At 48.3% G+C, this 25,318-nt stretch overlaps 11 protein-coding genes across 11 annotated transcripts; 8 read left to right on the top strand and 3 right to left on the bottom strand.

The window, feature by feature from the left end:
• Window positions 1–30: 30 nt before the first annotated feature.
• On the bottom strand, window positions 31–1,140 carry N7446_009658 (SET domain protein; the record flags this gene model as incomplete). Its single annotated transcript, XM_058518403.1, has 1 exon — window positions 31–1,140. One exon carries the CDS (start codon window positions 1,138–1,140, stop codon window positions 31–33), a length of 1,110 nt encoding a protein of 369 aa, XP_058369191.1.
• A 218-nt stretch (window positions 1,141–1,358) lies between these two features.
• Window positions 1,359–1,589, bottom strand: N7446_009657 (uncharacterized protein; the record flags this gene model as incomplete). The annotated part of the gene is made up of 1 exon (XM_058518402.1): window positions 1,359–1,589. The coding sequence occupies one exon, from the start codon at window positions 1,587–1,589 to the stop codon at window positions 1,359–1,361; it is 231 nt and encodes a 76-aa protein (XP_058369190.1).
• A 486-nt stretch (window positions 1,590–2,075) lies between these two features.
• Window positions 2,076–4,727, top strand: N7446_009656 (ubiquitin-associated-like domain-containing protein; the record flags this gene model as incomplete). The annotated part of the gene is made up of 7 exons (XM_058518401.1): window positions 2,076–2,162; window positions 2,218–2,286; window positions 2,342–2,375; window positions 2,432–2,560; window positions 2,618–3,835; window positions 3,886–4,331; window positions 4,380–4,727. The coding sequence occupies 7 exons, from the start codon at window positions 2,076–2,078 to the stop codon at window positions 4,725–4,727; spliced, it is 2,331 nt and encodes a 776-aa protein (XP_058369189.1).
• Window positions 4,728–5,123: 396 nt separating this feature from the next.
• N7446_009655 (putative nuclear distribution protein RO10) lies at window positions 5,124–5,930 on the top strand (the record flags this gene model as incomplete). Its single annotated transcript, XM_058518400.1, has 1 exon — window positions 5,124–5,930. One exon carries the CDS (start codon window positions 5,124–5,126, stop codon window positions 5,928–5,930), a length of 807 nt encoding a protein of 268 aa, XP_058369188.1.
• A 1,507-nt stretch (window positions 5,931–7,437) lies between these two features.
• On the top strand, window positions 7,438–8,970 carry sho1 (osmosensor SHO1). The gene is made up of 3 exons (XM_058518399.1): window positions 7,438–7,645; window positions 7,696–7,854; window positions 7,907–8,970. The coding sequence occupies exons 1-3, from the start codon at window positions 7,526–7,528 to the stop codon at window positions 8,552–8,554; spliced, it is 927 nt and encodes a 308-aa protein (XP_058369187.1). The 5' UTR covers window positions 7,438–7,525; the 3' UTR covers window positions 8,555–8,970.
• Window positions 8,971–10,492: 1,522 nt separating this feature from the next.
• Window positions 10,493–11,967, top strand: N7446_009653 (PQ-loop repeat-containing protein; the record flags this gene model as incomplete). The annotated part of the gene is made up of 7 exons (XM_058518398.1): window positions 10,493–10,721; window positions 10,871–10,905; window positions 10,994–11,079; window positions 11,167–11,257; window positions 11,322–11,451; window positions 11,595–11,661; window positions 11,712–11,967. Coding segments are annotated over 7 exons (894 nt in total), but the record flags the coding sequence as incomplete, so codon positions are not given.
• A 654-nt stretch (window positions 11,968–12,621) lies between these two features.
• On the top strand, window positions 12,622–15,066 carry N7446_009652 (response regulator; the record flags this gene model as incomplete). The annotated part of the gene is made up of 2 exons (XM_058518397.1): window positions 12,622–13,968; window positions 14,018–15,066. The coding sequence occupies exons 1-2, from the start codon at window positions 12,705–12,707 to the stop codon at window positions 15,064–15,066; spliced, it is 2,313 nt and encodes a 770-aa protein (XP_058369185.1). The 5' UTR covers window positions 12,622–12,704.
• A 1,740-nt stretch (window positions 15,067–16,806) lies between these two features.
• N7446_009651 (uncharacterized protein) lies at window positions 16,807–17,220 on the bottom strand (the record flags this gene model as incomplete). The annotated part of the gene is made up of 1 exon (XM_058518396.1): window positions 16,807–17,220. One exon carries the CDS (start codon window positions 17,218–17,220, stop codon window positions 16,807–16,809), a length of 414 nt encoding a protein of 137 aa, XP_058369184.1.
• A 4,238-nt stretch (window positions 17,221–21,458) lies between these two features.
• Window positions 21,459–22,850, top strand: N7446_009650 (FAD-binding oxidoreductase; the record flags this gene model as incomplete). Its single annotated transcript, XM_058518395.1, has 1 exon — window positions 21,459–22,850. One exon carries the CDS (start codon window positions 21,459–21,461, stop codon window positions 22,848–22,850), a length of 1,392 nt encoding a protein of 463 aa, XP_058369183.1.
• Window positions 22,851–23,614: 764 nt separating this feature from the next.
• Window positions 23,615–23,962, top strand: N7446_009649 (uncharacterized protein; the record flags this gene model as incomplete). Its single annotated transcript, XM_058518394.1, has 1 exon — window positions 23,615–23,962. One exon carries the CDS (start codon window positions 23,615–23,617, stop codon window positions 23,960–23,962), a length of 348 nt encoding a protein of 115 aa, XP_058369182.1.
• A 665-nt stretch (window positions 23,963–24,627) lies between these two features.
• On the top strand, window positions 24,628–24,882 carry N7446_009648 (uncharacterized protein; the record flags this gene model as incomplete). Its single annotated transcript, XM_058518393.1, has 1 exon — window positions 24,628–24,882. The coding sequence occupies one exon, from the start codon at window positions 24,628–24,630 to the stop codon at window positions 24,880–24,882; it is 255 nt and encodes an 84-aa protein (XP_058369181.1).
• Window positions 24,883–25,318: the final 436 nt, after the last annotated feature.

Below are 25,318 nucleotides of genomic sequence, written 5' to 3'. Positions count from 1 at the left end.
TGAAACAAAACCTCAGATGCCAGGTTTATTTCAAACCCTAGAGATACAATTCCAATGCTTGCATTGACACTCTCTGTCTTCTCCCATCCAATAACTATCACCATAATTGATAGTAAGCTCTTCAAAGACCGAGATGTGGCGAATGGCTTCTACTGTTGTTACCACTCGGTCTCCAACATGGCGAGTCATGAAACACGTTGAAGGCTGGCACGAGTGATTGATGAACCGAGTCCAATTGCCCTTGAAATGGGGAAGAATCTCTGCAACACCAGGATCACGCTCGTTGGGGAATTGAGTGAGAGCATAAGCCTGATCCGGGTCATCATCACAAATCTCCTCGGATGGATATATTTCACCGACAAACACGTCGAGAATGTCATCCCTTTTAAAATTGGCTAGCGTACGAACGCCAATACCCTTCAGTGGGTATTCCCTTAGCTCAACCATACCTCCTGCTAGGGGCACCAAGCGACAGGCGCAGGGCTCTTTACTCAAGCAGAAGATACAATCCACAACATTGGTGAGTGATGTTCGGAGCGTTGGATCTGGGGAACTCCATTTCGCAGAATTCCAGAAATTCTCGTAGATGACGGTTCGGGGTTTACCCTTGAAGTATGTATTTTGCACCTCGCCATTGAGTGTAATGGCAACGTCGTGCGGGTGAGTGATCTGAGATCCCCAATTAGACTGCTCGGAAAGCGCCTCCATCAAGGATGGCAAGCCGTTAAGTTTCTTGATTGTCACACGAACATACTCGAGAGGGTCACGCCACTGAAGTTGACGGGAAATTGCAAAAACTTCGAGACTGAGCTGGTTCTCACCAATAAACGAGAACAGTGTATTCCAGACCCTATCTTTAGTATTTCTGAATGCTCGACGGAAAGATTCGGCATGGAGACAAATTGAAAGGAGCCTCCATCCATATGCCTCCACAAACTGATGCAGTCTGTTAATTCCGTGGCCTTCGTCTGCGGGTGCATTCTCGAGCTTTTCATATTTTTCGATGTAGTTTAATACTTCAAGGTGAACGGAATTTTTTGCTTCGTCCATCTGGTTCTGCCAGGGTGTGATGACCGCAACATCGTTCTCTGTTTGTACAATTATCTGGAGACTGCACAGACTATTGATGTCAAAGTACATGGCTGAGAGGATCTCGAGCGCGTCGGAGTTTGCCCGCGATTGTAGCGCGGCTCCGGCTTAGTTAGGCCTCCAGTGCTCCGTGACCAAGTGCTCCGTGACCAAGCCCTCTGCTTGGCCTTCCTCGCGGCCGCTGTCTTCATGACCTTAGCTCCAGTAGCCTTAGGCCTGGGAGTGGCCTTGACCTTGAGGATAGCCTTGCCTTGGGGGCGGCTTTGGGCTTAGGGGCGGCCTTTGGTTTGGGGGCGGCCTTTGGGCTTAGGGGCGGCCTTTGGTTTGGGGGCGGCCTTTGGTTTGGGGGCGGCCTTTGGTTTGGGGGTGGCCTTTGGTTTGGGGGTGGCCTTTGGTTTGGGGGTGGCCTTTGGGTTAACCACGGCAGTGACCTTGGGGCCGGCAAGCTGTCTAGCCCCTGATCTGAGGACCCTGTCAGTCACAGGGATCTTGACGGCCATCTTTGAACCAAGCTGGATTTATAGATGACAGAAACTTGATACAAGTATAGAAAAATTCATGATTGCCGTGGGACTGAAATGGAGTCAATGACGGATTTTCCTTGGACATAGGACAGTATTTATAATCCGTAATTTTGACTCTTTTACAGCACACGTCGAATGAGCTAGGAGGCATTGCTTTGTCCTGAATCCAAGACGACCGTGGCCTCGATAAGGCCATTATGGTTGAAAAGGGTGGTGAAGCGCATAAATTTTTGGATGCGAACTAGCGATGCGACCAGTAGTATATTTGAAGTGCGGCTCATAGCTGAATGAAAATGGTGGAGGTTGTTGAAAGAAGAAGACATCTATAAAGAGAGAGGGTCAAAGGGACAAAAATAGCGGAACGCTTGGCGTCATGTGGTGGGGAAGCTCCGATGCGACAGTCTTCCCTCCTCTCGACCTTTCTTTGTTTTCATTGTCCCCGTCTTGATTCCTCATTGCAAAATGGCTTCCGAACCCACCGAGGACGCCATCGCGAACTTTGTCAGCTTCACGAGCACGACGCGCGAGCAAGCTGTCAACTTTCTGAAGGTCAGAGCTTAGACTCGGCTTACACTCGACACCTTGCCAGCTAACACGGTCTTAGGCTAATAACCTCGACTCACAAAAAGCCATCAACGCCTATTTCGAAGAACTGGCCGGTCCTCAGCCGAAGGTGAACTTGGATCGCGATGGCGCATCGTCTGGGTACAATCTGACATTTTAAATAGGCAGACAACTACTACAATGACAAAAGAGCTAGCTGTAAGCTTGCACCTCTTTCATGAGTTGAGACGGAGAACTGAAAAACCTCGCCTCAGCGTGGGATTTTACCCAGCAGGACAATGCGCCCCCAATACCTGCAACAGCACCGCCGTCGCGTCCTCCCTCCCGAATGAATATGAACGATACGGATAAAAAGACTGCACCGGGAGCAACGGCTCCACAAGGTATGACTGGAAATTCAGCCGTGATTGGCACAGACAAATACTGATTCAAGGGCATAGCAGGTACCGGGCAGGGTCTAAGCCTGGCGGAACGCGAAGAAAAGGAGCTACAACAGGCAGTCGCCATGTCGTTAAACTCAGGCTTGGGACAGCAGGAAATCGGTGTTACATCGAGTAGCCAGCCGCAATTCAGCAAGGCAACTCGGGATCACTATGAGGAAGGTGATTGGGCAATGACTTTATTCAATACATCCTCCGAAGAGGTCACGATTGGACCCGAACCGGAAGATCGCAGGAGAGGAGAGGGTGAGCCTGCGTTCATCCGCCCGACCCAGGATGGTCTTTACCTAGGAGGATTCTTGACCATTATCCACGAGATTCCTCTCGCCCGAGAAGCGCTACTTCTGCGAAACAAACCGCTTTTTGACTACGGACATGAGCCACACTGGTGGAATGGGCAGTCTATCAACCTACCCAAGATCGTCACAGTTAATGATAGCAATCGAGACGCCGACTGGGACGATGTTATCCATGAAGCGCAGCGTCTCATGGCCTTTATGGATTCCACGAAACGATCCTTTGGAAGTAGCGACAGCTTAGCAAGGATACGAAGTCTCTCGATGTTCTCCTCCGACTCAGAGGAGATAGTCACCCGGTTTCTGGAAGCATGGCATGGCGCCGCCATTCGGGCTGACCCCGACAATCAGCTAGCAGCTATTTTCACGTCACATGCCTACAAGCAACAATCTCATGACTACGATGAGCCCGTTACCAAAGATCTTTTCACATTTGAAATTCCCGTTGAACCAGATCATGGCCAGAGTCTATATGAGGTCATAGATAGAGCTTTATGGAACGAGGGACCGGAGGAAGAGCTCGAGAATATTTGGATCGAAAGCATAGCAGAGGTACTATGCATCAAACTCGACTGTCTACAAAGGCCAAACCCCGTGGATGTGAAGATTCCTCCTGTGTTTTACCCAGATCGTTACCTCAGCAGCTGTCGTGATCTCGCTCGCGAACTTCGCCTGAAGCGACAGCAAATACAGGGCGACATTTGGAATCTTGAGAAACTCATCCGCCACTACACTTTCCCACGGAACCCCGTGGGCAAGCTCACTGTCAAAGAGCTGCTTGAGAGAGCAGCAGAAGCAGCTCCCGTGGTTGTTCCAGAGAAGCCAGACAATGCCGATTCCTCCAGCGAGGCGACTGTGAATGTGAAGCAAGTTGCTGAGCAATTGCGAGCGATTGCCGCAAAGATCGAAGAAAAAATCCAAGGTAAACCCGCTAGCACCATCATGCAATCAATCTTATCTAATCGAGAACAGAGCTTGAGGTTAGCAAGGAGAACGCCGTAAAATCGCTCCGCGAGATTTCCAAGACACTCACTGAACCTTCTGAATCGCCCTCCGAGCCCCCCACCTATAAGTACACACTACGAGGTGTGTGCACTCAACCACACATTACTTATGTTTTATCCAATGCAAAGGCAGGCTCCCCCGACCTAATGGATATGGAAGATGAGAGCGGGGACCAGTGGTGGCGTATCAGCTATTCCACCGAGGATGGAAAGACCCGACAAGCGGAGAAACGGAAAGCCCAGGGAGACAACACAACGACACAGAATGGAGATGTTGTCGGCTACAGCGCCTCGAAGGTCCGGGAGGATGAAGTGCTCCAAGCTGCCCGCGACGAGTGGAGATCCGTATTACTTGTTTATGCAAGCGAGAATGCCATGAAGGCGCCGGTGGACCCTGCGCCAGCACAACTTCGGGTAAGCTGCGCAAGATCACATATCTGATCTCTAGCTAACCGAGAACAGGGCTTCGTGAACAGAGACAATGCCGCCTTTGAGGCTGAGTTCGACCAGACTGCCACCATCATCAACAGTGACCAAGAGGAATCCTGGGCCCCGACCAGCAGTACAGAAACCCAGCAAAGCGAGCAGCCAGAGATGACCGAGAAGCGTCAGCAAGTTAATGTTTTTGACTATGAGGTCTCCGGTTTCGACGACGAGCCAGGTCCAAGGCAAGAGATGCAGCAGAGGGATGGTGGAAGCCTCTTGAGCAAGGGCACTGCCAACAACTCTCCGCCGAAGACATTGCAAGTTGAATCGGAGGGGAAGTCTTCGCACGATGAGGAAATGGTTGACCATGCTGAGCATGTATAGCCACATTGAACATTCGGAAATTTTACGTGAATGATAAATCTATGGAGACAGACAGCTGCATTAGCTTGAGCCACATATCCTCAAGTTATCTATGGACATAGCAATAAGACTAAGGTACAGGATCTTTTACCCTTTTAAATGTAAACATTACGAGATTCCTCAGGCATCAACTCACGCACGGTGAGTTGTATTCAGATGATGTGTATTATACAGAAGCAAATTCATGTCATAGTAAGATTCTAGAGTAAATAAACATGCGAGAAAGATATCAGAGCGACGGCATAGATCGACGTTTATCATGTCCCCACATTTTGCTGTGTTTGCACCAACTCCAGCAAGCTCCAACGTTTACTCAACCAGCTCCCATGTCAATCCACCCATTGCTTTTTACACACAATGACACTCGAAAGCGACGCAGTAGCAGGAGCGACCATTGAACTCCTCGAGGCGCGCCTGCGCCGCCTCACCTACCTCCTCACCGGCGCCACAGACTGGACAGGCGTCCCAACCGCGCCCGAGAAACCCACGTCACTCGACGAGACAGTCTCCCGCAAACTCGCGCGTCTAGAAAGGGAACTGGAAAGGCTGAGCCGGAGCGTTCCAGCTGTGCGAGATGTGCTACAACTCCGTATGTGCCGGGCAGTGGGGATGTTATCCATCCCCATCACGAACCCAATACCTCCCTACACCACACGACATCTACACACCTTCTCCACCCCATCCTCCAGCATCCAATCTCCCCCAATCCAATCAAATTCTACAAAAGTCCACACTAACACCCAAACCCCAAAACCAGACGACCAAAACCCAGACCTCTTCCAAAAAACCCCAACAACCGAAATCCCCCAGGGCCTAACAACCCAAACCCTCACCTCAATAATCCTCTCCTACGCAACCGCCTTCCCAGAAACCGCCTCGCGCCTCACGTCCCTAAACGACCTCCCCGTTCCAGACGCAGCAAGCTCCGCAGCCCTCATCGAGCTACAGCCGCAGCTGGACCGACTTGCGCGGACGCAGGCTGAGCAGGCGGCTACGATCTCCGAGTTGCGGGTGCGTAGTGCGCGTGTGCTACAGCGTTGGTATGACGTTGGTCTTGTTGGGAGTGGTGAGTGTTGGGCGGAGTGGGAGGGGAGACTTGAGGATGTTGAGAGGGAGGTTAGGAGGAGGGAGGTTTTTAAGGAGAGGAGGGAGGGGGAGGTTTAGATCTGGGCTTATCTGGGGATGTGACTAGCTGGCTGGTTTCCTGCTGTTTTTATAGGTAGCAGGTAGGGCCAGGTGATCATAGTTATGGTAGTGGTGGTGGTGGTGGTGGAGGGAGGGAGTGTTGTTTGTTGTTATTGTTGTTTTCTATGATATCCTCTGATTTGGCGTAGGACATGCTGTTATTACATAGGGAAATTCCAATATCCCTCAATCCTTGAGTCTACATGTACCTGCATACATGCACATATCTCGATAAAACATGATGCAATCCACAAATCTAGCCCAAGAAATCTATCTGATACCGGCTCACCCCAGCCGAGAATATGATATGTCCGACATAAATTACATTTAAATCAGACATATCTCCTAGATCATGCGCGTCATTCTCGCGTGGAAAGATCGTCCGTATGACTAGTCCCTCATTCCATTGGGGTCACTAGAATGTGCAAATTTACCCCAGATCCTTCGCCCCGCTTCTACAGTACACTAGACACGAACTACATCTTATATGTGTAGAAACCACAATTGACTTTGTAGAGAAACTCTGGATTTATGTAGGTCTCATATCACATTCCATACCTTACACCTCATACGGCGACGTTGAGAACGGGCCACTCTACAGTCAAGTACTCCGTACGCACATATGACGCAGATGCCGAGCGGGTCGACACGTGAGTGTATTGCGAGGACTTTATGTACCTATGTGTGCTTGTTATTAGGAAATGGTAGTTATGGATACCCAAACACGTATAGGTAGGACAGGGTAGGGTACAGGAAATGAGTAAGAGCCCCATCGTGAAATGACGATCGGGTCGAGCCAACTCCATGGTGGGTCGTGGAGCAAGTTTTGCGGGAAATTAGGGAGTGAGGTCCAGAACACAATGGGTCACTGTCAAAAATTGAAGCCCTAAATCAGCCTTAATATTAGCGTTAGTGTATAGACATGGACATGTATATGTATATGTAAGGTTAATCTGAAGATGAAGATGTTAGGGGAGAGAACACGGAGGCCTCGTCATCCCGATCAACATAGCGGGTGACTAATACGATATTTATAGATCAAGACGAGATCGAGTCCTTACTCTTGGGAAATCCTCTGTAGATGAGATTTAAATATTGATTTCCAGTACATCCATGTTCTTAATTCTTATTTTCCCGAATAAAATCAATCGGTAGTAAGCCAAGTCTCGACTCCAGGGGCGCGTCTGTGTGTTGGGGCTCCACACTTGTACCTGGCACTTTTCCTCCTTTTCACTTCTCCTCTTTCTTTCATTCCCGTCATTTTTCATTCCCGTCACTCTTTTCATCTCGGTTTCTTCACATTTACTTCCCTTTTTTACCAGCCTGGTGCTGTTTTCCCGCCTCTCTCACTGTAAGGGGTTTTCTGTTCTACCTCTTCCGTCTCTGGCGTGAACCCACTTGGTCTTTGTGTCAAAGGTACCTTCCTCCCTTGACATCGGATCGCGACTTCCACCCTTTCATTGTAGTTTGACATTCGCTAACCAAGACAGTCGCTCTTTCAACATATACCAAACGATCACCTTGCCCTCTACATATATACAATTACCCTGTCATTTCATCAATAGACATCTTTCATGGTCACTCCATCAACTCCCTCGTTCCACAAGCCCCCGAATACACACAAGATGGGCAAATTCCGCCCCAGCAACATCCTTGGCGATCCTTTCGCCCTCGCCACCGTCTCCATCTCCATCGTATGTCCTTGTCCTCCGATGCGACCGATCCACACTAATGTTCAGTCTAGCTGGCATGGCTGATCGCATTCATTTCATCAATTATTGCCGATGTGCAAGATACTAAGTATCCCAACTACTCATGGTGGGCCAATAGTTATATGTTCTGTGTCATCATTGGTCTGATTGTGACCTTTGGCACCGACACCGGCCACGTCTACGGCGTCGCGGTATGATTGTCTCTAAATTGTGGCTTGCGTGGCCATGCTGACATTGTTCTAGATCGTGGGATATCTTGGCTGTGGCCTTGTTCTGACTTCGCTGAGCGCAAACAACACCATCTATGAATCCCAAGGCTCAATGCAAGCCGCGGGAGCCGGTTTCATCCTGCTCTCCATGATCATCATCGTCTGGATCTTCTACTTCGGCTCCTCGCCTCAAGCCTCGCACCGCGGATTCATCGACTCATTCGCCCTCAACAAGGAGCAGCCCCCAGAGCCATCCTACCGCGGCAGCCGCCCCATGTCCAGCGCATTCGGCGCCCGTCCGGAGACCGTGGCCACCAGCAACACCCCGCAGATGTACACCTCTGCCCAACTAGGTGGCTTTGAGACCTCTTCCCCCGTTTCCGGCTACCCCGGCGGTGCGCCCGGCGCCGAGCGAAACTCCTCCGCGCCTCGCTTCGGCACCCCAAGCGGTGCCCCTGGCAATGGCGAACAAGAAACCGGCGAAGTGCCCCAGCCAACCGATTACCCGTACCGCGCGAAAGCAATCTACTCGTACGATGCCAACCCGGAAGATGCGAACGAGATCAGTTTCGCCAAGCACGAGATCCTCGAGGTATCGGATGTCAGCGGCCGATGGTGGCAGGCTCGGAAGTCCAACGGAGACACCGGCATTGCACCCTCCAACTATTTGATCCTTCTGTGATCGGAGTTTGTACGGTTGATGTCTGTCTTCTTTTCTCGAGCTTCCCCTTTCGCAAAACCTGTTTCCCTTGATACCCTTTGGATCCTCTCTCCACCTGTGTGTGTATTTTTTTGGTTCCCCTAACGTGATGTCTTGATGGCCTCCTTTGTTACATGTCTATTTTCTTTTCTTGGAACGTATTTGTTGATCTGGGTTTTTTTTTTGGATTTCTTTTTTGTTCTTGTTTTGTTTTTTACAGCGGGTGGTTATCCCGAGTCTTTCTTTATGCTCCTTTTTGTGGTTTCTGGTGCTATCTCGTTCTCATGTTGGATACATTGGCAAGGATTGACAGATCTTGATGCCATGCTTATTTCTGCATGAACGAAAAGTAACATGTTAGGATATATGGTCAGCACTTTGTGCGAGCATAATACAGTACTTTTCGATAATTCTACGTGCACAGCAGATTTGATCTAGACCAACCGTGGATACATTCGAAATCCAGTCCCTGATTCGGGGAAAACCGTGGCTCGACTGTCCTCAACCTCGGTTCAGCTGATCCACTGTGTACCGTGTCGAACCATAGAACGAACCACAGGCATCTATCAAGTATGAAATCAGTGACTTCAAGCACGAAATAGACATGTCAAGTCTAAGCGGGTAGCCACGTGCGGGGTGGTATGTGCGCCGGAGAATTACAACGAACTCAAGCACAATCTCAACTACATAATCTCCGTCTAATTTTCGAAGTTATATAATGAACCAAACCATATACCCTCCGGAGTATACCTAAGAGGCTAAATTACAAGCTAAGCTAAAGCCATCTGAAACGAACCTTCTAACAAACCCCTGATCTTTCACCATCCTACAAAGCCCCTCCTACCCCACCGCAGCTCCACTCAAAACCGTTAGTAGAATCAATTGGCAGCCAAGAGAGCGAGACAAGACCAGACAAGACAAGATAACACAAGCAAGACAAGACAGACCTGGTATAACCTTGTAAACCGAAAAGTCAACCCTACACTAACACTAACCGCTGCACATGCAGCCACCTCTTTCTCCGTCTATTACCCCCTCTAGTGCTAGCCCGTGAGCCCGGATCTCTCCCTTTCTTCCAATAAGCATCATTGGAAGATTCGAGGGTTTGTCCTGGGGAAGCTCTGGTTTGGATAGTTCGAGGGTGAATGAATCCATATCTCATATCTTAATATATACTCTACCCTCCTCTGTGTCTCTCTTGTCTCTTCTTCGTCTACCTTAAAGACAAACCCAAGATAACACCCATAATCACACACCTGGTACTAATGCACCACCGATGATCACCGAATAACAGTTCAACACCGACTGGGTCCGGCGTCTAGACATTCACCGCTGCATTGCTTGCTTTCAAGCTTTCGTTTTCTTTTCCTGTTCTTTTCCTCGTTACTTGTCTCTTTCTATTCCTAATCCTATTCCTGGTCTCTTTCCTATACGGTTCTTCTGCACAATCATCTCTATACTTCCAACCTGCTGCATACTGTATACCCATCCTGCCCAAAGACGGCAATCCTCTGGTTTCCTCCCATCGTGACAAACCTAGACCCAAATCAGAACCAGGACATTCTGTCAACGCCACGCCTGCATCTCGTCACGGAGTGTGACTGGTTACCCCGAGGTCAGGTGTTCACGCGAGACGCTTGCAGGTGAGGGAAAGAGAGTCGATTGGATTGGATTAGATTGTGTCTCTTGCTGATCTATTTGGTCCTGCGTGGCTTAAGTCTCCGGTTGTGCATCTGCCTCTGTTGCTTTTTGGGAAGATACTCGGTTCCATTCTGGAAGTCTGTCTCGCTGTTGGTGTGTGAGTTCAGGTGATTATAAGTATCGTCTCATCGCTGGCTTGTGGTAGATATTGACATTTCAAAGGTCTTCGTTGTATATACGGTCAGTCTTTTTATATTCTATTCTACGGCTCTCAAGTAGGGTCCGGGTTGCTATCTCACGATATCCTCAATATTCCTCTCCACTCGATATCCATACCTGCCATACCAACCAACAATGTCAACCTCGAATATAACCCTATCATCCAACATCCTCGGCACAATCGGTACAGTCCTCTGGTGCATCCAATTAATCCCTCAAATATGGCACAACTGGCGCCGCAAGAACACAGATGGATTTCCTGCTTCGATGATGTTTCTCTGGGCATGCTGTAAGTAATGGATCTTTCCTAATCTGCCTCTAATTTAGCTCTGGTTCCTCCTCCGTGGGTATCAACGGAGATATGTCTAAAAAGCACAATTTGAAAAATAAATATACCCTCAATGTAGCATTGCCTTTTACTCATTGTGATCCATGCAGGTTCCGTACCAATGGGAGCATATCTGATTCTGCAGGTGAGTCTTGTCTACATTCTTTGGGGAAAGGTGCTGAAACAGTACTTATGGTACATTGTTTGCTTATTTATGCCATCTCGTTGCATAGCAAGTCAATATCCCATTACAGATCCAACCTCAGATCTTTGGGTTCTTTTCGCTTGTTAGTTGGGGTCAGATTCTTTACTATAATCAGTAAGTGGGGTTTTTTTTGGGCTTGTTTGGTTTCGGTGCGTTTTTGAATTTATTGCATGGGTGGTTGCTGATCTTTGGTTTTAATAGTGACTATAGCAAGACCAGGGCTGTTTTGGTTTGCTCGGGGATGATTGTTTTGTTTGGAGGGTTGGAGGCTCTTCTGATTCTTACTTTGAGGGTATGGTTGCTGCTTCTAATGTCCTTTTTATTTTCTTCTGTGGAGGTCTAACTTTGGATGATAGATTCCATATAATAATGGTGTGACATGGCCTGATATTGTGGTTGGGGTTGTGGCTACTCTCTTTCTCAGTGCGGGTCTGTTGCCGCCGTACTTTGAGCTGTGGAAGAGAGATGGGCGCGTTATTGGGTTCAGTGAGTTATTTCTGCTCTTACAGTTCTTGAGATAGACATTTATTTTGATAGATTGGGTCTTTTTGTCGATTGATACGTTAGGTGGACTGTTTTCTCTCTTCGCATTAGGTACGATCAACCCGAGTCTGAGGACATTCAACAAGATGCTAATGTGGATACAGCGGCTCAAGGCTCATTTGATATCTTGGGAGGGATTATGTATATCTTGGTGTAACTTTTCACCTAACTTAATTTTTCGTTCAATACTAAGAAACCTGCAGGGTTCTTCTCGAAGCGGGAATATATATCAGCCATATTATCTGGCGCATTCGATACCGCAAGCTGCGCAAAGAGGCAAAAGCTACAGGCATGAGCATTGATGAACTACTTTCCATGGATGGAAACAATATTCGAGACACGCAGGACCTAGAGAAAGGGGCTATCCCTGGTTCTGAGGTGACTGAGAATCAGACACGTACGCATGTGAAACGAGGAACATCAGATGATGAACGAAATGATCCTATTGCAAAGTGTTGATTGCTAAAGAGAGTTTTGTGATCTATCATATAGTTAGATTGTGAATAGATACTGTTTCATGACTCGCGTTTTTATGCCATAAGGCCGAAGAGTAGGAAGTTGGGGCCCAAATTCTAGTGCCCATTGATAAACACTAGTGAGCCTACCGTGTATGAAACACAGGTATGCAGGCTATCTATGTCAATCCTTATTGCCTGGCTTTATCTATGACCCGAAAGTGACTCGACAATTCATCAAAGTTACTAGACACTTTGGCGTCCTACAGGTCCTTATAGTAGTGAGTTCTCTCGGTGTGCGGATATACTGGATTAAGTAAAAGGCGTCATAGGGGAAAATGCTACTGTATTGTCAAGATCGGGGGAATTGATATTAGCGAGAGTGAAACTGGAGCAACAGAAGTGCTCATTGCAGCCCCTTAGCTTGATTGTAGGGGATGGAAACCACCTATATAGCGTATTTTGTATTACATTAACTTGAATGTAATCAGGCTAAAGTGTAAGTGTTGGGCAGAAAGACAATTGAAGCTGTACACAAGCGGTGAATCCCCAAATAAGTTAGTTGAAGCAAATCACAGGTGTCTCAGTGGCCATAGCTTGATTGAACGCTAACTTTAGTTCCTGTGTGACTTGCACTGACCCCCTCTCCTCTCCAGACCTCGGTGAGTGCACATAATTACCTCTATTCAGAGCAACAATTCCCCTGTTTTCATCCTCAAGAATGGCTTGAGAACTGTCACGATGCCAGACAGGTTGTCGCGTCTGAAGGCGAAGCTGTTACGACGATCACCAATCCCAAAAGCGGACGGGGCGGATCCGGTCCACCCTATCTCAAACTCTCCCTCTGCTCCGCAGCTTGTCGACTCCAACAAATCCCCGGCATATAGCATCGTCTCCTCGCCAGATTGTTCCGATGCCATCGGCCCTTCGAGCGAACGCCAACCCCTATCGCTAGGACCGAACGAACCGGATTCTGCGCCTTATTCGGACCGACAGCCAACGCCCGAGAGACGTACCTGTACATCGTCACCTGAAGCGCATACCTCTTCGCTACATACTCCCCTCTCGGACCCTTCATCCCCCCTCGAAACACCTCCGTTTCCAACCCCTCAGCATTCCGACAGTACCTCCTTCCAGTCCACCCACAAGGTTCAAGCCTCAACGCCAGCTGGGAACCAGTTGACACCCACCCTCAACACCGTTGTTGAGTGGCCTGCATACGACCGTAGACCTTCTGCGCCCTATTACACTCCTTCGTCGAGCAAGCGGCCTAGCCTTGCGATCCGCCGTCAGTCTCTTCTGCCAGCGTCACATCAACATTTGATTGGTGGGCTGTTGGAGGCGAACATCTTCTCTGCACTAGGAGACCAAATTAGCGATTTTGCTCCCGCCCCTCCACGCGAGATGGTACAACGTCGGGTTTGGGTCAAACGGCCTGGTGGCTCGGCCACCTTGGTGCCGTGCACGGAGGACGCGGTGGTGGATGAGCTCCGCGACCAGGTGATCATGAAATATGTCAATTCGCTAGGGAGAAGCTTTGACTCGCCGGATATCGTGATCAGAATAGTGCCACGAGAAGGATCAAATCGACAAACCCACCCGGAACGTCTCTTGAGCCCGGAGGAAGTTCTGTCATCTCTACTCGATGCTTACTATCCAGGAGGGCAGAAAATCGAGGAAGCGTTGATGATTGATGCGCCGACGCGCCGAACACCAAAGCCATCACCGCGTCATTCAATTTACACCCATCATCACTCTGAACCTGGCGAGCATGGCGATTACTTCCCCCTCATGCCCGTCAACCCGTCCTCCAGCAGCCCGGCCGCACATCCGCATCCAGTTCCGGCGGCAGCAGCGAGTGCACCCTCAATATCCGTACTCAGTACCGGGGTTGTCCCTCCGCTGCCATCTCCGGGAAATCGCAGACGGCATCACCAACGGCCTCCGCTGACGCGACACGCAACGAACTCACCTACGATCCATGGCCATATCCCCGTCGTTACAGGTATGTTATACAGTATCTCTTTGCTTGGAATAGTGATTGACATCCATAGAAACCGGCGTTTCCCCTCACTCTCAGCCTCCTCCAACAACAACAACCGCTCCTGCTGGTTCAACCCCCCCAGTACCCGCAGCAGAGTCCCCGCAAGTTAAATCACACACTCCCCCAGCTGTATCATCACCACGCTCTGTCCGCAAAGCTAAAGCGGTAACCTCCCCTGGTGCAGTCTTTGGCGGATTGATTGACGGTACCGTTCCCCCAATTAACGTCCTCATTGTGGAAGACAACATCATCAACCAGAAGCTCCTGGAGGCCTTCATGAAAAGATTGAAAGTGCGCTGGAAGTGTGCGGCAAACGGCGAGGAAGCCGTACGGAAATGGCGACAAGGCGGTTTTCATTTAGTGTTGATGGATATCCAGCTTCCTGTCATGAACGGACTAGACGCAACCAAGGAAATCCGTCGTCTTGAACGCCTCAATGGCATTGGTGTCTTCCCCAAGACAGCCTCTGGACGCTCTAGTGTGTCTAGTACAGCTTTGCTGGATAGAAGACCCGGTCTCCAGCGAACTCTCAGTGAAGGTGACGCTTTGCCAGATTTATCACTTTTCCGGAGTCCGGTCATTATCGTCGCTCTGACAGCCAGCAGCTTGCAAAGTGATCGACACGAGGCCTTGGCCGCTGGTTGCAACGATTTCTTGACCAAACCTGTTGGTTTCCCTTGGCTAGAGCAGAAGGTGACAGAATGGGGCTGCATGCAAGCCCTCATTGACTTTGAGGGCTGGCGGAAATGGCGAGGCTTCATGGATTCCCCTCGATCCACCTCCCCAGCCATTGAAACCACGGCCAGCCCAATGCAAGGTGGTTACCGCGCCGAACCTGCCCAAGAGAACCCTGTCTCACCTTCCAGCGCTCGCACAGCTTTCAAGAAACAAAACTCAGATCAGCTCGAACCCAGAGGCGGCCTTCCAGATTCCGCACAAATTATGCGGGAAGATTCATGGGGAAGTGGCAGTCCTGATAGTATAGATTCGCCCGCGAGCCCACAAACCGCACCTGGAGACCCTGCGCCAATAAGCGAGGACAGTAGCGCTCCCGAATAAACTATTATTCAAAGAGTCCCAGGCCTCAGCTCCGGACTTGTTCCCTATACTCTTGCAACGATCCTTCCAATATGTTTGACTCTATCTGTCTCTTCTTTTGGATACCCCGCATAGCAACGTCTTTCTAACTCCTTCTCACCAACCCTCTTGTCGTGTGGTAGCATAGGCGCACTTCGAGCTTCTCGGGTTCAATCGCCATTTCTTGCCACCTGCCTTGTCTGTTGCATGCAAATATCTAGCCACTTTTGGCTGCATACGCATCTGCCTGCGCATCTTTTCTTTGTTATGTTTTGCTTTTTGTCTGTTTGTCTTACGGTGTCCTATTCACGGGTCTTGCATCCATTTACCTGCTGTGGGCATACTCATGTACACGAACGAGATGTCCTAATGCTTCGATTTCATTTCCTCTTTCATTGTATAGTTTTCTACTATTTCTTTTTTAACCCCCCCCCCCAAGTTGATGGCGGTAGGCTTGGTGATGGCTTCTGTCTTATATTCAGTTCATTATATGCTCCAGGGTGCTGTGAGTCCTTTGCTTATTAGTTCATTCATCTATCCGAGGCCGGACCGCACAACCACATCGGGTACAGTAGCGACCCGATTCTATATACAAAATGGATCGAAATCAGTTTCACCACTTTGCTCTCATAGAATCTTTCTTGAACCCTAGTCCGAAACGCGCTAATCTAGTTTTGTCTTAGCTCGGTTTCGAATATTGAATCGTACTGGAAGACATTATCACGTGATATTAAGGTCTATAAAGTACTTATAATACTGGTGACGCGCGCTTCGCACGCTGTGGCCCTGAAACGTGAATTGGATTTGAAGAGATAACCTGAAGCTGAACGCTTCTTGTTTCCCTTCATCTTCAGCCTGCTTCTATCTCTGTGTCTTTTTGCGTTGCGCCATGGATTTGTCCAGTCGAAGTGTTCAAAATCGGAGGATCAGGTGGAAATGCGTTCATTTATGTTGTGCTTCTCACATGGTTCCATATAAAAATTCCAGGACGAGTAGAAGCTTGCCAAAAAAAAGAATACATATTTACTTTGGTGAATAGAGAGGTAGTTATCAGATTACATAGAAGCTGAGCCAATCCTGCATCGGAAAGCTTGAGGCGAAGCTACATTCTCCAGAATCTTAGCAATGCCAATCTCCTCCGAACAATCTTTTGCCCCTTTAATGCATAACTTGAGGTAGCTTAGGAGCTACAATAATGCTGCTCATTTATAACGTTGAATATCTTCTCGATTTCCACCCTCTCATGCTTCCTTAGAGACCACTGAAGCCACCAATTCCCAGAGCAGTCCTTTCCAAAAATAAGCCCACCACCTTGCCAGTATATATTCGTCGGACTAGTGTTAAGGAAGCAGGAAGGAACACCCAGCCCATTATTCCTCTGACCCCGAGAATCAGGCACCTTGCGGACGGCTGGTGAGAAGTCGAGACGAAAGAAATGTGCTTTACTCCAATTAGACGACATATTCATGAACATGTCTCGCGTCCCAATCATTGGGGAAGACCCAGTTTTATCGTGAGAGATCTTCGATAGTGCTAGCAGAGCTTCGATCTGTTCGATATTCCGCTGCTTTTCAAGCGACTTGCGGATTTGAGCTGTCAAGAAGCTAAGAGGCTGGGTGCAGACCTGGGAGACCGATAGTATGGTGTATGCGGACGTGACCGCGTTCAGTATATAGGCGATTTTGGGGGGAAGTACAGTTGAACGAATATCGAAGACATTCATCAGTACAAGTGGTTTGCGCTCCGATGGGTTGGCGACGTCATTCGACACATGGATGTAACGTGGTGGTTTCCTTCGACCACGTCTGGGAGGTCTTGGAGGACCAGACGGACATTGCGTGCGGGAAGCCTTTGCCTGAAAGCATCCAACACGATACCTGAGCTGGCACCAACATCAGCTATTGTGAACTTATGAGGGCTGTCCTCCTCAGCTGGGACAATGCCAGTGATCCACTTCTCAGGGATAAGGTCTGTCCACATATGCCCATGGTGGCTTGCTTTAGCAGCCATCATCTGATGCAACGCGTCCATTTCGACGATTTTGTTTTCGGCAAGCCAGCCAAACATATGTAATTCGGTGCTATGGGTGTCTTGAAAAGCTCCTTTGTTGGCATTTTCCGGGGACTGTATTTCCATTTGGTTTCAGATATTCAAGGAGCCTGATGAGAGATGTGCCAAATACAGAACTATTGCCATTGATAATGAGTTTAGTAAGATACCATGAAGGGATTCCATTTTCAGGCGCATAGATATCAATCTGTACCTGAATGTTATGATCAGCGCATGGGCCACAGTCCCAGGCTGAACACTCTTGGTGATGCTATTAGCCCTGCACTTGCCCTCAGGTGTGACGCCGACTATATGAGCCGCGATAAGAAACCTCATAACACGGCCTAGTAATTGTACATCAGTATAGTGCGCCATTTGAGCAAGAGCACTCGGAGGTATCAAATTCTCGGTCGGACTCATTTCCTTAGTTGAAAAGATCGAAGATTCCAAGATCGATTGCGATCCTGAAGACGATAGGGATTACGAACTATAGTATTTTTGGAAGAATGAGCACTGCGCGACTAGGTATTGAAGGTCATTGGGGGAATTATATCGGACACGGACTTATTCACTCGATAAATCGGGGTCTCTATACATATAGAGAGCTTTTCACATGCCTGGTAAAGATCTCGGCGCTGAGTTTTTGTGGTGCGTGCCGGGTTTGAATGTTGGGAGAAAAGGCAGCTTGGCTCAGAGTGTTGAGAAGATTGGTGATATCCATTTTGTCCGGTGGTCGGGAGGAAGACGCGAAATCCTAGTAACATAATAGTCTCAGAGAAAGGGCAGTTGGAGGCAAACGGCGGGTAACGATTATCTCTAACTGTGTATATATAAGAAAATATTTAAGATAGATCCGTTGTACAATAGGTATTACGGCTAGTTGAACAGTGCAGGGCGCATGGTGCATATTCCGAATCAGGAACTGTAAGGGGGATTTCTTCCTTGGAAAAATGCAATTTCACAGCTAATTTCAACGCCGTAGGTTCAAAAAAATTCTACAGCAGCTCATGAATATTGGCGGTGGAATATTATTCAGGGAATCTGGAAGATCACATTCGGCTAGGGCACAGACGTGATCTAGTGGTATGTGGAAATAATCCAGTTTCTTGGGCGCTTCAAATTACTGTCACACCCACAATATGACTATGCTATAGTATAATATTTGCATTGCATAATCTCGGGCGCTGGGCACGAGTACTTGCTTCAGTTGGATGAATCACCTGCATATTCATACGCAACTAGTTGTACTGCAACAGGTGAATTGAACTTTGATTGATTCATGTTTAATATGTGGCTTTTTTGCTAGCAGCATTTTTTGAGAAGGAGGTTTGCTGATAGGCCTAGACCATGTTTGGTCCTTGACTTAAGAATGCGACAAAATAGCGGTCCGAATGGACCATAGGATAGTTCTACATTTATCGGCAACGCATGTGAGAAATGCACGGCTGTAATCCATTTTGGACCCTCAAATGAAGCAATTCTGGTGAACGTTTACCGAGTTTATTGGAAGTTGAGGCCCAGAACACCTTCCTTATTATTTTGGCTTGTTAATCTGCCGACTATCACGTCTGCTGCAACGTCTTTCTTTGAGATCGTTCAGCAGTTGAAGCCGGAACTAGGTCCACTCAATCCTTTCTCGCTCGATGATCCCGTCTCTCAGGTGCTTGACGGTACAGCAGCTGAGACCAAGGCCGATGTTGACTCAAAATCGATTTTGAGCTGCTGGAACGGGGACCACAGACAGCAGAAACTGGAACAACAGAGAGTATGAAAGCGCAATCAATGGAACGACCATGTCGAGCTAACCAAAAGAATAGGTCATATCCGCGCCATTAGACTATCTTGCGAGCCTGCCGGGCAAGGGATTTCGTGGAGCTTATGTCTCCGTTCAATCAGTGGTTCAAGATTCCCGAGGAAAAGCTGGAAATTATCAAGAATATAGTAGGGCTGCTACACACGGCCTCGCTTCTGTAGGTGTTTTGAGCAATGCTTTATCTATTCTGTTCTCTTCTCGTCTTTGCGCCATGAAACTGACCAACTTTCAGCATTGATGATATCCAGGATTCATCCAAGTAGCTGGATTGTGTCTTGGCCTGCTAGACGGATGGTGGCTACTTGAGGATGGGCGGGAACATGTTCTTGCCAACGAGAACTTCTGGAAACAAACTCTTCTCACGGCTGGCTTTGGGCATGTGGATTGGTCAAAGGATAGTAGTAGGGAGTCGGATGTTTTCAGATTGATTGTATCGCAGAAGGACTAGCATGTAAAGCCAATTGAAGTGGTCCCAACGATGCATCCCAGTAACTCCAATAAATCTCCTCTATAAGCATTGACAAATGAACGAGTCTTAGATTTCCAGAGAGGATGCTACATATCAATGGGGTAATGCTTATCGAGGAGTTGTATTCTGCCTGACTACCTAAGCAAGCGCTCCCCATTGGAACAATGAACAGCCAGTCTAAGCATTTAACCCTATGTACCTCACCTGTCAGGGGTGATCTACAAACTGATAGTCTTAGCCTAGTAGGACTATAAGAGGATATATATGATCATCGATGGCAGCGCAGCTTGGCGTATTCCATCTGCCCTCCAAGGGCTTCCATCATTTCTACACTTACTTGGTCTCTATTTCGTTCCAGAGAGTCCTCGTTGGCTTATATCCAAAGATCGAAGCGATGAAGTCCTTGCAATTCTGGCTAAATATCATGGAGAAGGCGACGATACCGATAAGCTGGTTGTTTTCGAATTCAATAAAATTCAAGACGCTCTCGCTTATGAACGCAGCCTTGAAAAAATTAGCTGGATCCAAAGTTATCTGTAATTCGACCGGACGAAAGGAAATCCGAAGCGGTTGTTTATTTTATTCTGGAGTGCATGCTTTGCTCAGGTATGACCCGTCATTCAAGTCCATTGTCTGAATATTGAATCTTACATTGGATCGGATAAAATTGTTAAGATGTCAGTGCGTTTAACTCCTACTATCTCTCGCCGGTTCTCACGGGTGTGGGATTAACATCAAGCCTGCAACAGACCCTGATTAATGCAACCCAGCAGATGCTTTCTTGGTTCCCTTCTTTATACTTCGCCACGTTCCCCGACAAACTCGGACCTCGAGTATTGTTCCTCGGTTCATGCGTTGGTATCTTTCTCTGTCTGATCGGTATCACTACTGGCAGTGCTATTTTTGCGAAAGATTCTTCAAATAAGGCCGCAGGAGGCGCTCTGGTCGCCCTCTATCTATTCTCCCCGGTTACAATTTCGGCATCAATGGCAATCTAGGCCTATATATTGCCGAGACTCTCCCGTTCCATCTTCGCATGCGAGGCCAGGCTTTCTTTCAGTTATTCTCAACCTGCTTTACCCTCGTCTCTACCTATGCGTTTCCTATTGTTCTTCAGAATATGGCGTGGAAATTCTATCTCATCTTCATTCCATGGGTTGCCATCAAGTTCATCGTCGTTTATTTCGTTTATCCGGAAACTAAAGGATACGCACTCGAAGAGATCGCGCTCAATTTTGATGGAGAAGACACAATTCCATTCGGAGGCCACGGTCTTGCAAATAGAAGGAGGCTGGTGTTGAACCCTCCGAAATCGTCAACAACTAGTCCCCTTGTTTTGAAAGCAAATTTTGTTATGATGCTTTGTACAGATTTTCGGGATCTTTCATAGCTAATTATCATAACAACATCTATGGCAAACGCTGTATGTACTATGAGCCAAATCTACGCAGAGTGAAAAGTATGTAGTCTCAATTAGGTAAAGTGCTTTTTGTGATGATTCCAAACAAGAAGAGAAAAAGCAAAGAGAAGACAGGACAATTCCCCTGCTTCTAAAACCGAAGGTCCGAGCCTCGTTCCTCTGCGGTCGCTGCTTGCTCGGAGATCGACGATAAACCGCGAAGATCGACGCAGCACGCGGCGGAGATCGACAATGAAACCTCTAAGTCCGAGTGTCGGATCTCCGGTATAGATCCGAATGCCATGACGATTGCCAGGATGTTACTACGCGCTAAGCTTCTCGTGAATCGGAGTCTGTGCGCTAGTGAGACGTCAGACATAAGCATTGATACTATTTGCTGTCTTTGATGACGCCAAAATCATACGTTGCCGGCTTATGGCCCCCAACTATGCATATGCTCAGCCTCGGGGACTGGCTCGGACCCCTCAGCAGCAGGCAAGGCTGGCTTACGAGACTGATATACGAGAGGCTCGCATAGCCCAGCATATAAAGAAGGCCCATCTTCCTGACCTTGGAGGTTCATTCACTCAACACAAAACCACAAGCTCTTAAAACCATTAACTACCACCCACCACCCACCCATCATGTCCGACATGAAGCCAGCAACCTCAGCTCTAGAAACATTCCTAAAAGCCAACTCGATAAAATATATCCTCCCATTCTCAGATGAATACACCGAAGCACGCAAAGTCTTCAGTGCAAGCCGCCCCGACAACCCACTAGCAATTTTGTATCCCCAAACCGCAAGCGAGATATCAACCTTGATAAAATATGCCAAAGCCAACTCCCTCCTCTTCACCCTCCGCACAGGAGGCCACAACCTAGAAGGCCGAACTCTAGTCGAAAACGCCTTGTTGATCGACCTCCGGGCCCTAAACAAAATCACCATATCCGAGGACCGACAATCCGCAACCATCCAAGGCGGAACCCTCCAAGAGGAAGTAGCCAACTACCTTTGGACCGACGGCCTTGGCACACCCATCGGCGCAGTCCCATCAGTCGGCTACGTCGGCTGGGCCACGTACGGCGGGTACGGACCCTTCTCCTCGAACTGGGGTCTAGGTGTGGACCAGATCCTAGGCGCGACGATCATAAACCCAGACGGGGAAATTGTCACAGCAGACAAAACAATCCTGCAGGGAATCCGCGGCGCGGGTGGTCTTTTCGGCGTCATTCTCGATCTCACGGTTAAGGTCTACCCACTGCCCAATCTTCTAGCCGGCGGCATCTTCTTTGAATCAAGTGACATCGAGAAGACTTTCGTTGATTTCAATGCAGCGTATCAATCACTCCTCAGTACAGAGGGTCTGCCTCCACAACTGACACTCCAACAAATGGTCGTCAACGCCCCGCCTGGTCGTATGTACGGTGTGAGCTTTGTTTGGAGTGGAAGTGACGTGCAGGAGGGTCAGCGCTGGAGTGACAAGATAGCGACCCTGGTTCCTCTTATGGTGAATACAGTTGCTGCTACGACGATGCCAGAATGGCTTGCTGGCAATGGGCACTTGGTTCCTGCGACTGTGTATGGCTCAGGTAACTTTACGCATAGTGTGCATTCTATCTCGCCGGCCGTGGCTAGAGTTATTGGACGGCGTTTGCGGGATATGCCGCAGGATCCGGGGACTATGTTGTCTATTCATCAGTTGAGGGGGCCTTCGGCTAAGCCCCAGGACCAAGCCTCTGTTTTTGTTGCGCGGGAGCCGCATTTCATGTTGGAAATTCTGGGGTATGCCACGGTTCAAGAGGTTAAGGTTGAGGCGGAACGTTGGGCGGAAGGGGTTCTTGGTGAGATGGGGACTGTTGAGCCTGAGAATTTGTTGGCTACAGCTTATGTTTCATTGTTTAATACTCGGGGGAAGGAGGCGGATGAGGTACTCGAGAAAGTCTATGGGTCTATGGCGACTGTGGTGAAGGACCTTAAGCTTGGCTTCGATCGAGATAATGTGTTTAGTTTGACGGTGCCGGCGTTGGAATAATCAGTTCGAGTGATATATCCAGGACATGTGGGATATTGCCAGCTTCTTCTCACATTGGTAATTACCTTGTGGACTATGCTAGGCCTATCAACATTCAATTGTTATACATTTGAGCACTGTGTTATCATCAAGTATCCACGCTTCTCTTGTTGGTATTCTAAGACTGCAGTGCATAAATGGACTATTCGTGATATAAAGCGGAGGTTTGACGTAGAGAAGCGATTGCTATAAACTTTGACTCCAAAGAGAACGCGGAGTATGAATTCAGTCTCTCGGTGTCAGGAACCGGGAAAGCATTCGTCGATGGCAAATGCGTTGTCGACAACGAAACCGTGGAAACTCCCGGAGACAGCTTCTTCGGCTCTGGAACAATCGAAGAAATCGACAGTATGAGACCGGAGCAGGGAAAGTCATACCACATCCAAATCACATTTGGTACACTTCCAACCTGAACCTTCACCGTGGCAGGAGCAACAGCCTCTGGAGCAGATGGACTCCGAGCCGGAGGCGTTCAGAAGATCGAAATAGAAACCGAGATCCAGAAAGCAGTTACATTGGCCAATCAGGTTGACCAATACATCCTATGCGCCGGACTGAACAGTGACTGGGAAAGTGAAGGGTACGACCGCAGTACCATGAACCAACCCCCGGGGACAGACAAGCTCATGAGTGCAGTGGTAGCGGCGAATCCCGACACAGCTGTGATCATACAGTCCGGCACCCCTGTTACCATGCCCTAGCTTGATGAGGTTCCGGCTTTGTTCATGCCTGGTATGGTGGCAATGAAACCGGAAGTGCTATCGCGGATGTTGTCTACGGTGCCGCAAACCCTAGCGGCAAGCTACCGCTCAGCTTCCCTCATCGCAACGAAGACAATCCTGCATTTTTTGAATTTCCGCCGTGAGTGGGGTAGCACGAGATATGGCGAAGGTGTCTATATCGGATACCGCTTTCATGAGAAATGCAAGAGAGAAGTGGAATTCCCCTTTGGTCATGGGCTGAGCTATACCACGTTCACTTTGACCTCGCTTTATCTTGAGACTACCGACGAGGATCTTGTTGTCAGTGTCGATGTTCAAAACACTGGCAAGGCCCAGCCAACCAACCCATAACAATTGAAAATATGCGCAACTACACATCAGCAACAAAAAAAGGGAAAACAAACCTTGTCTCAGCCATAAAGAACGACACGCATGACGGTAACACAAAGAACCCTCGACCCCTAAAAAGAACAAAAGAACAAAACGATCACCAAGTGACCTCCAGCCGCTAAGAATAGCCCAAAACACACAACCCTGCAGAAGAGCGTAGATCAGCCCCTCCACCTAACCAATACCTATAACCCTAAGTGAAAGGATCCAAATCATTCGCAGACAAGCATGCTAGTCGAGTGCAAAGAATACCATATTGGGTATCAGTACATGTGATCCAGCCCCCATCGTTATTCTTCATTTCTTTTTTTTCCCACCGAATTCCGCTCTTTTCAGACCGAGTTGGATGGCGTCGTCTGATAGGGTCATTTCATTATCCCAAGAGGGGGGAATGCATGTACATGGAATTCCAGCTGCATGTGATTGTTTATCGTGGTTATTTAATGCTGTATCACGTATTCGGGTTCATTCAGTCTTTGATTTTCTTTGGTCACAACTTGCTCTTGCTCTTGCTTTTGACCGTGATCTTGATCTACGAGTGATATCCATATTCGATACTACATACAGTCTATATCTTATATCTCATATCCCAACGCTAAGCAGAATAATCGAACCTGCTATCGTTGATGTCCCTCCAAGCTCACAACGACAAGCTTATCCATAACCCCGCGTCACCAACGCCAACACCAACGATGCAACCTACATCCTCTACACCTTCCAAGTCAAATAACGGCTGGCTCCGTAGTGTCCTAGCATCCATCGGGAACCTCTTCCAGGGTCCGAATTCCCACTTCGAGTCGGAGTCGGAGTCCGATGCTGTCTCGGGTTGGGTTGGGATGAGGAGGGGTGGGAGATGTCGGTCTGTTGGGGAGGCTCATTGATTATTGATAGATATGGGTATTGATATGGATCTTTGGGCTTGTACTGCTTCAAATTTGGCTTTTGTTTCCATTTCAACTTCGATTACGAGTCCTACTTTTGGACTTTGGGAATTGGACGTCTTGCATGAGAGCAGAGATATGCCGCTACATCGGCTGGGGTTGATGTCCTGATGGGTTCAGTTCGATTACCCAGAATGGATTCCGCATTTTGGCTCTTTCTTCTTTTTCATCTCACTTTTGGCAAGGCGCTGGGTATTGTGTTTTTATTCATATTTCGGGGTTTATTTGCTTCTCTGATGAAGATATCGACATTGGGTTACCATTCCATTCCATCTGTATCTCGTGGTTTGATCGGAGAGTCTACTATGACAAACTATATCTACTTAGTGCTAGATCTGGCAATATAAATGAATATCCAGACAGTGAGAGTCAAATA

The sequence above is a fragment of the Penicillium canescens genome (assembly GCF_028828765.1).
Source record: "Penicillium canescens strain IBT 15451 chromosome Unknown utg000006l_segment0_segment0, whole genome shotgun sequence".
In the NCBI taxonomy this organism is placed as follows: domain Eukaryota; kingdom Fungi; phylum Ascomycota; class Eurotiomycetes; order Eurotiales; family Aspergillaceae; genus Penicillium; species Penicillium canescens.
This window is presented reverse-complemented; position numbering and strand designations above follow the sequence as displayed.

Bases quoted from the DNA above. Each gene is read 5' to 3' on its own strand.
- sho1 (XM_058518399.1), top strand. From the start codon at position 7,526: ATGGTCACTCCATCAACTCCCTCGTTCCACAAGCCCCCGAATACACAC. The intron at 7,646-7,695 runs GTATGTCCTTGT...TGTTCAGTCTAG, and splicing joins CCACCGTCTCCATCTCCATC to CTGGCATGGCTGATCGCATT. The intron at 7,855-7,906 runs GTATGATTGTCT...ACATTGTTCTAG, and splicing joins GCCACGTCTACGGCGTCGCG to ATCGTGGGATATCTTGGCTG.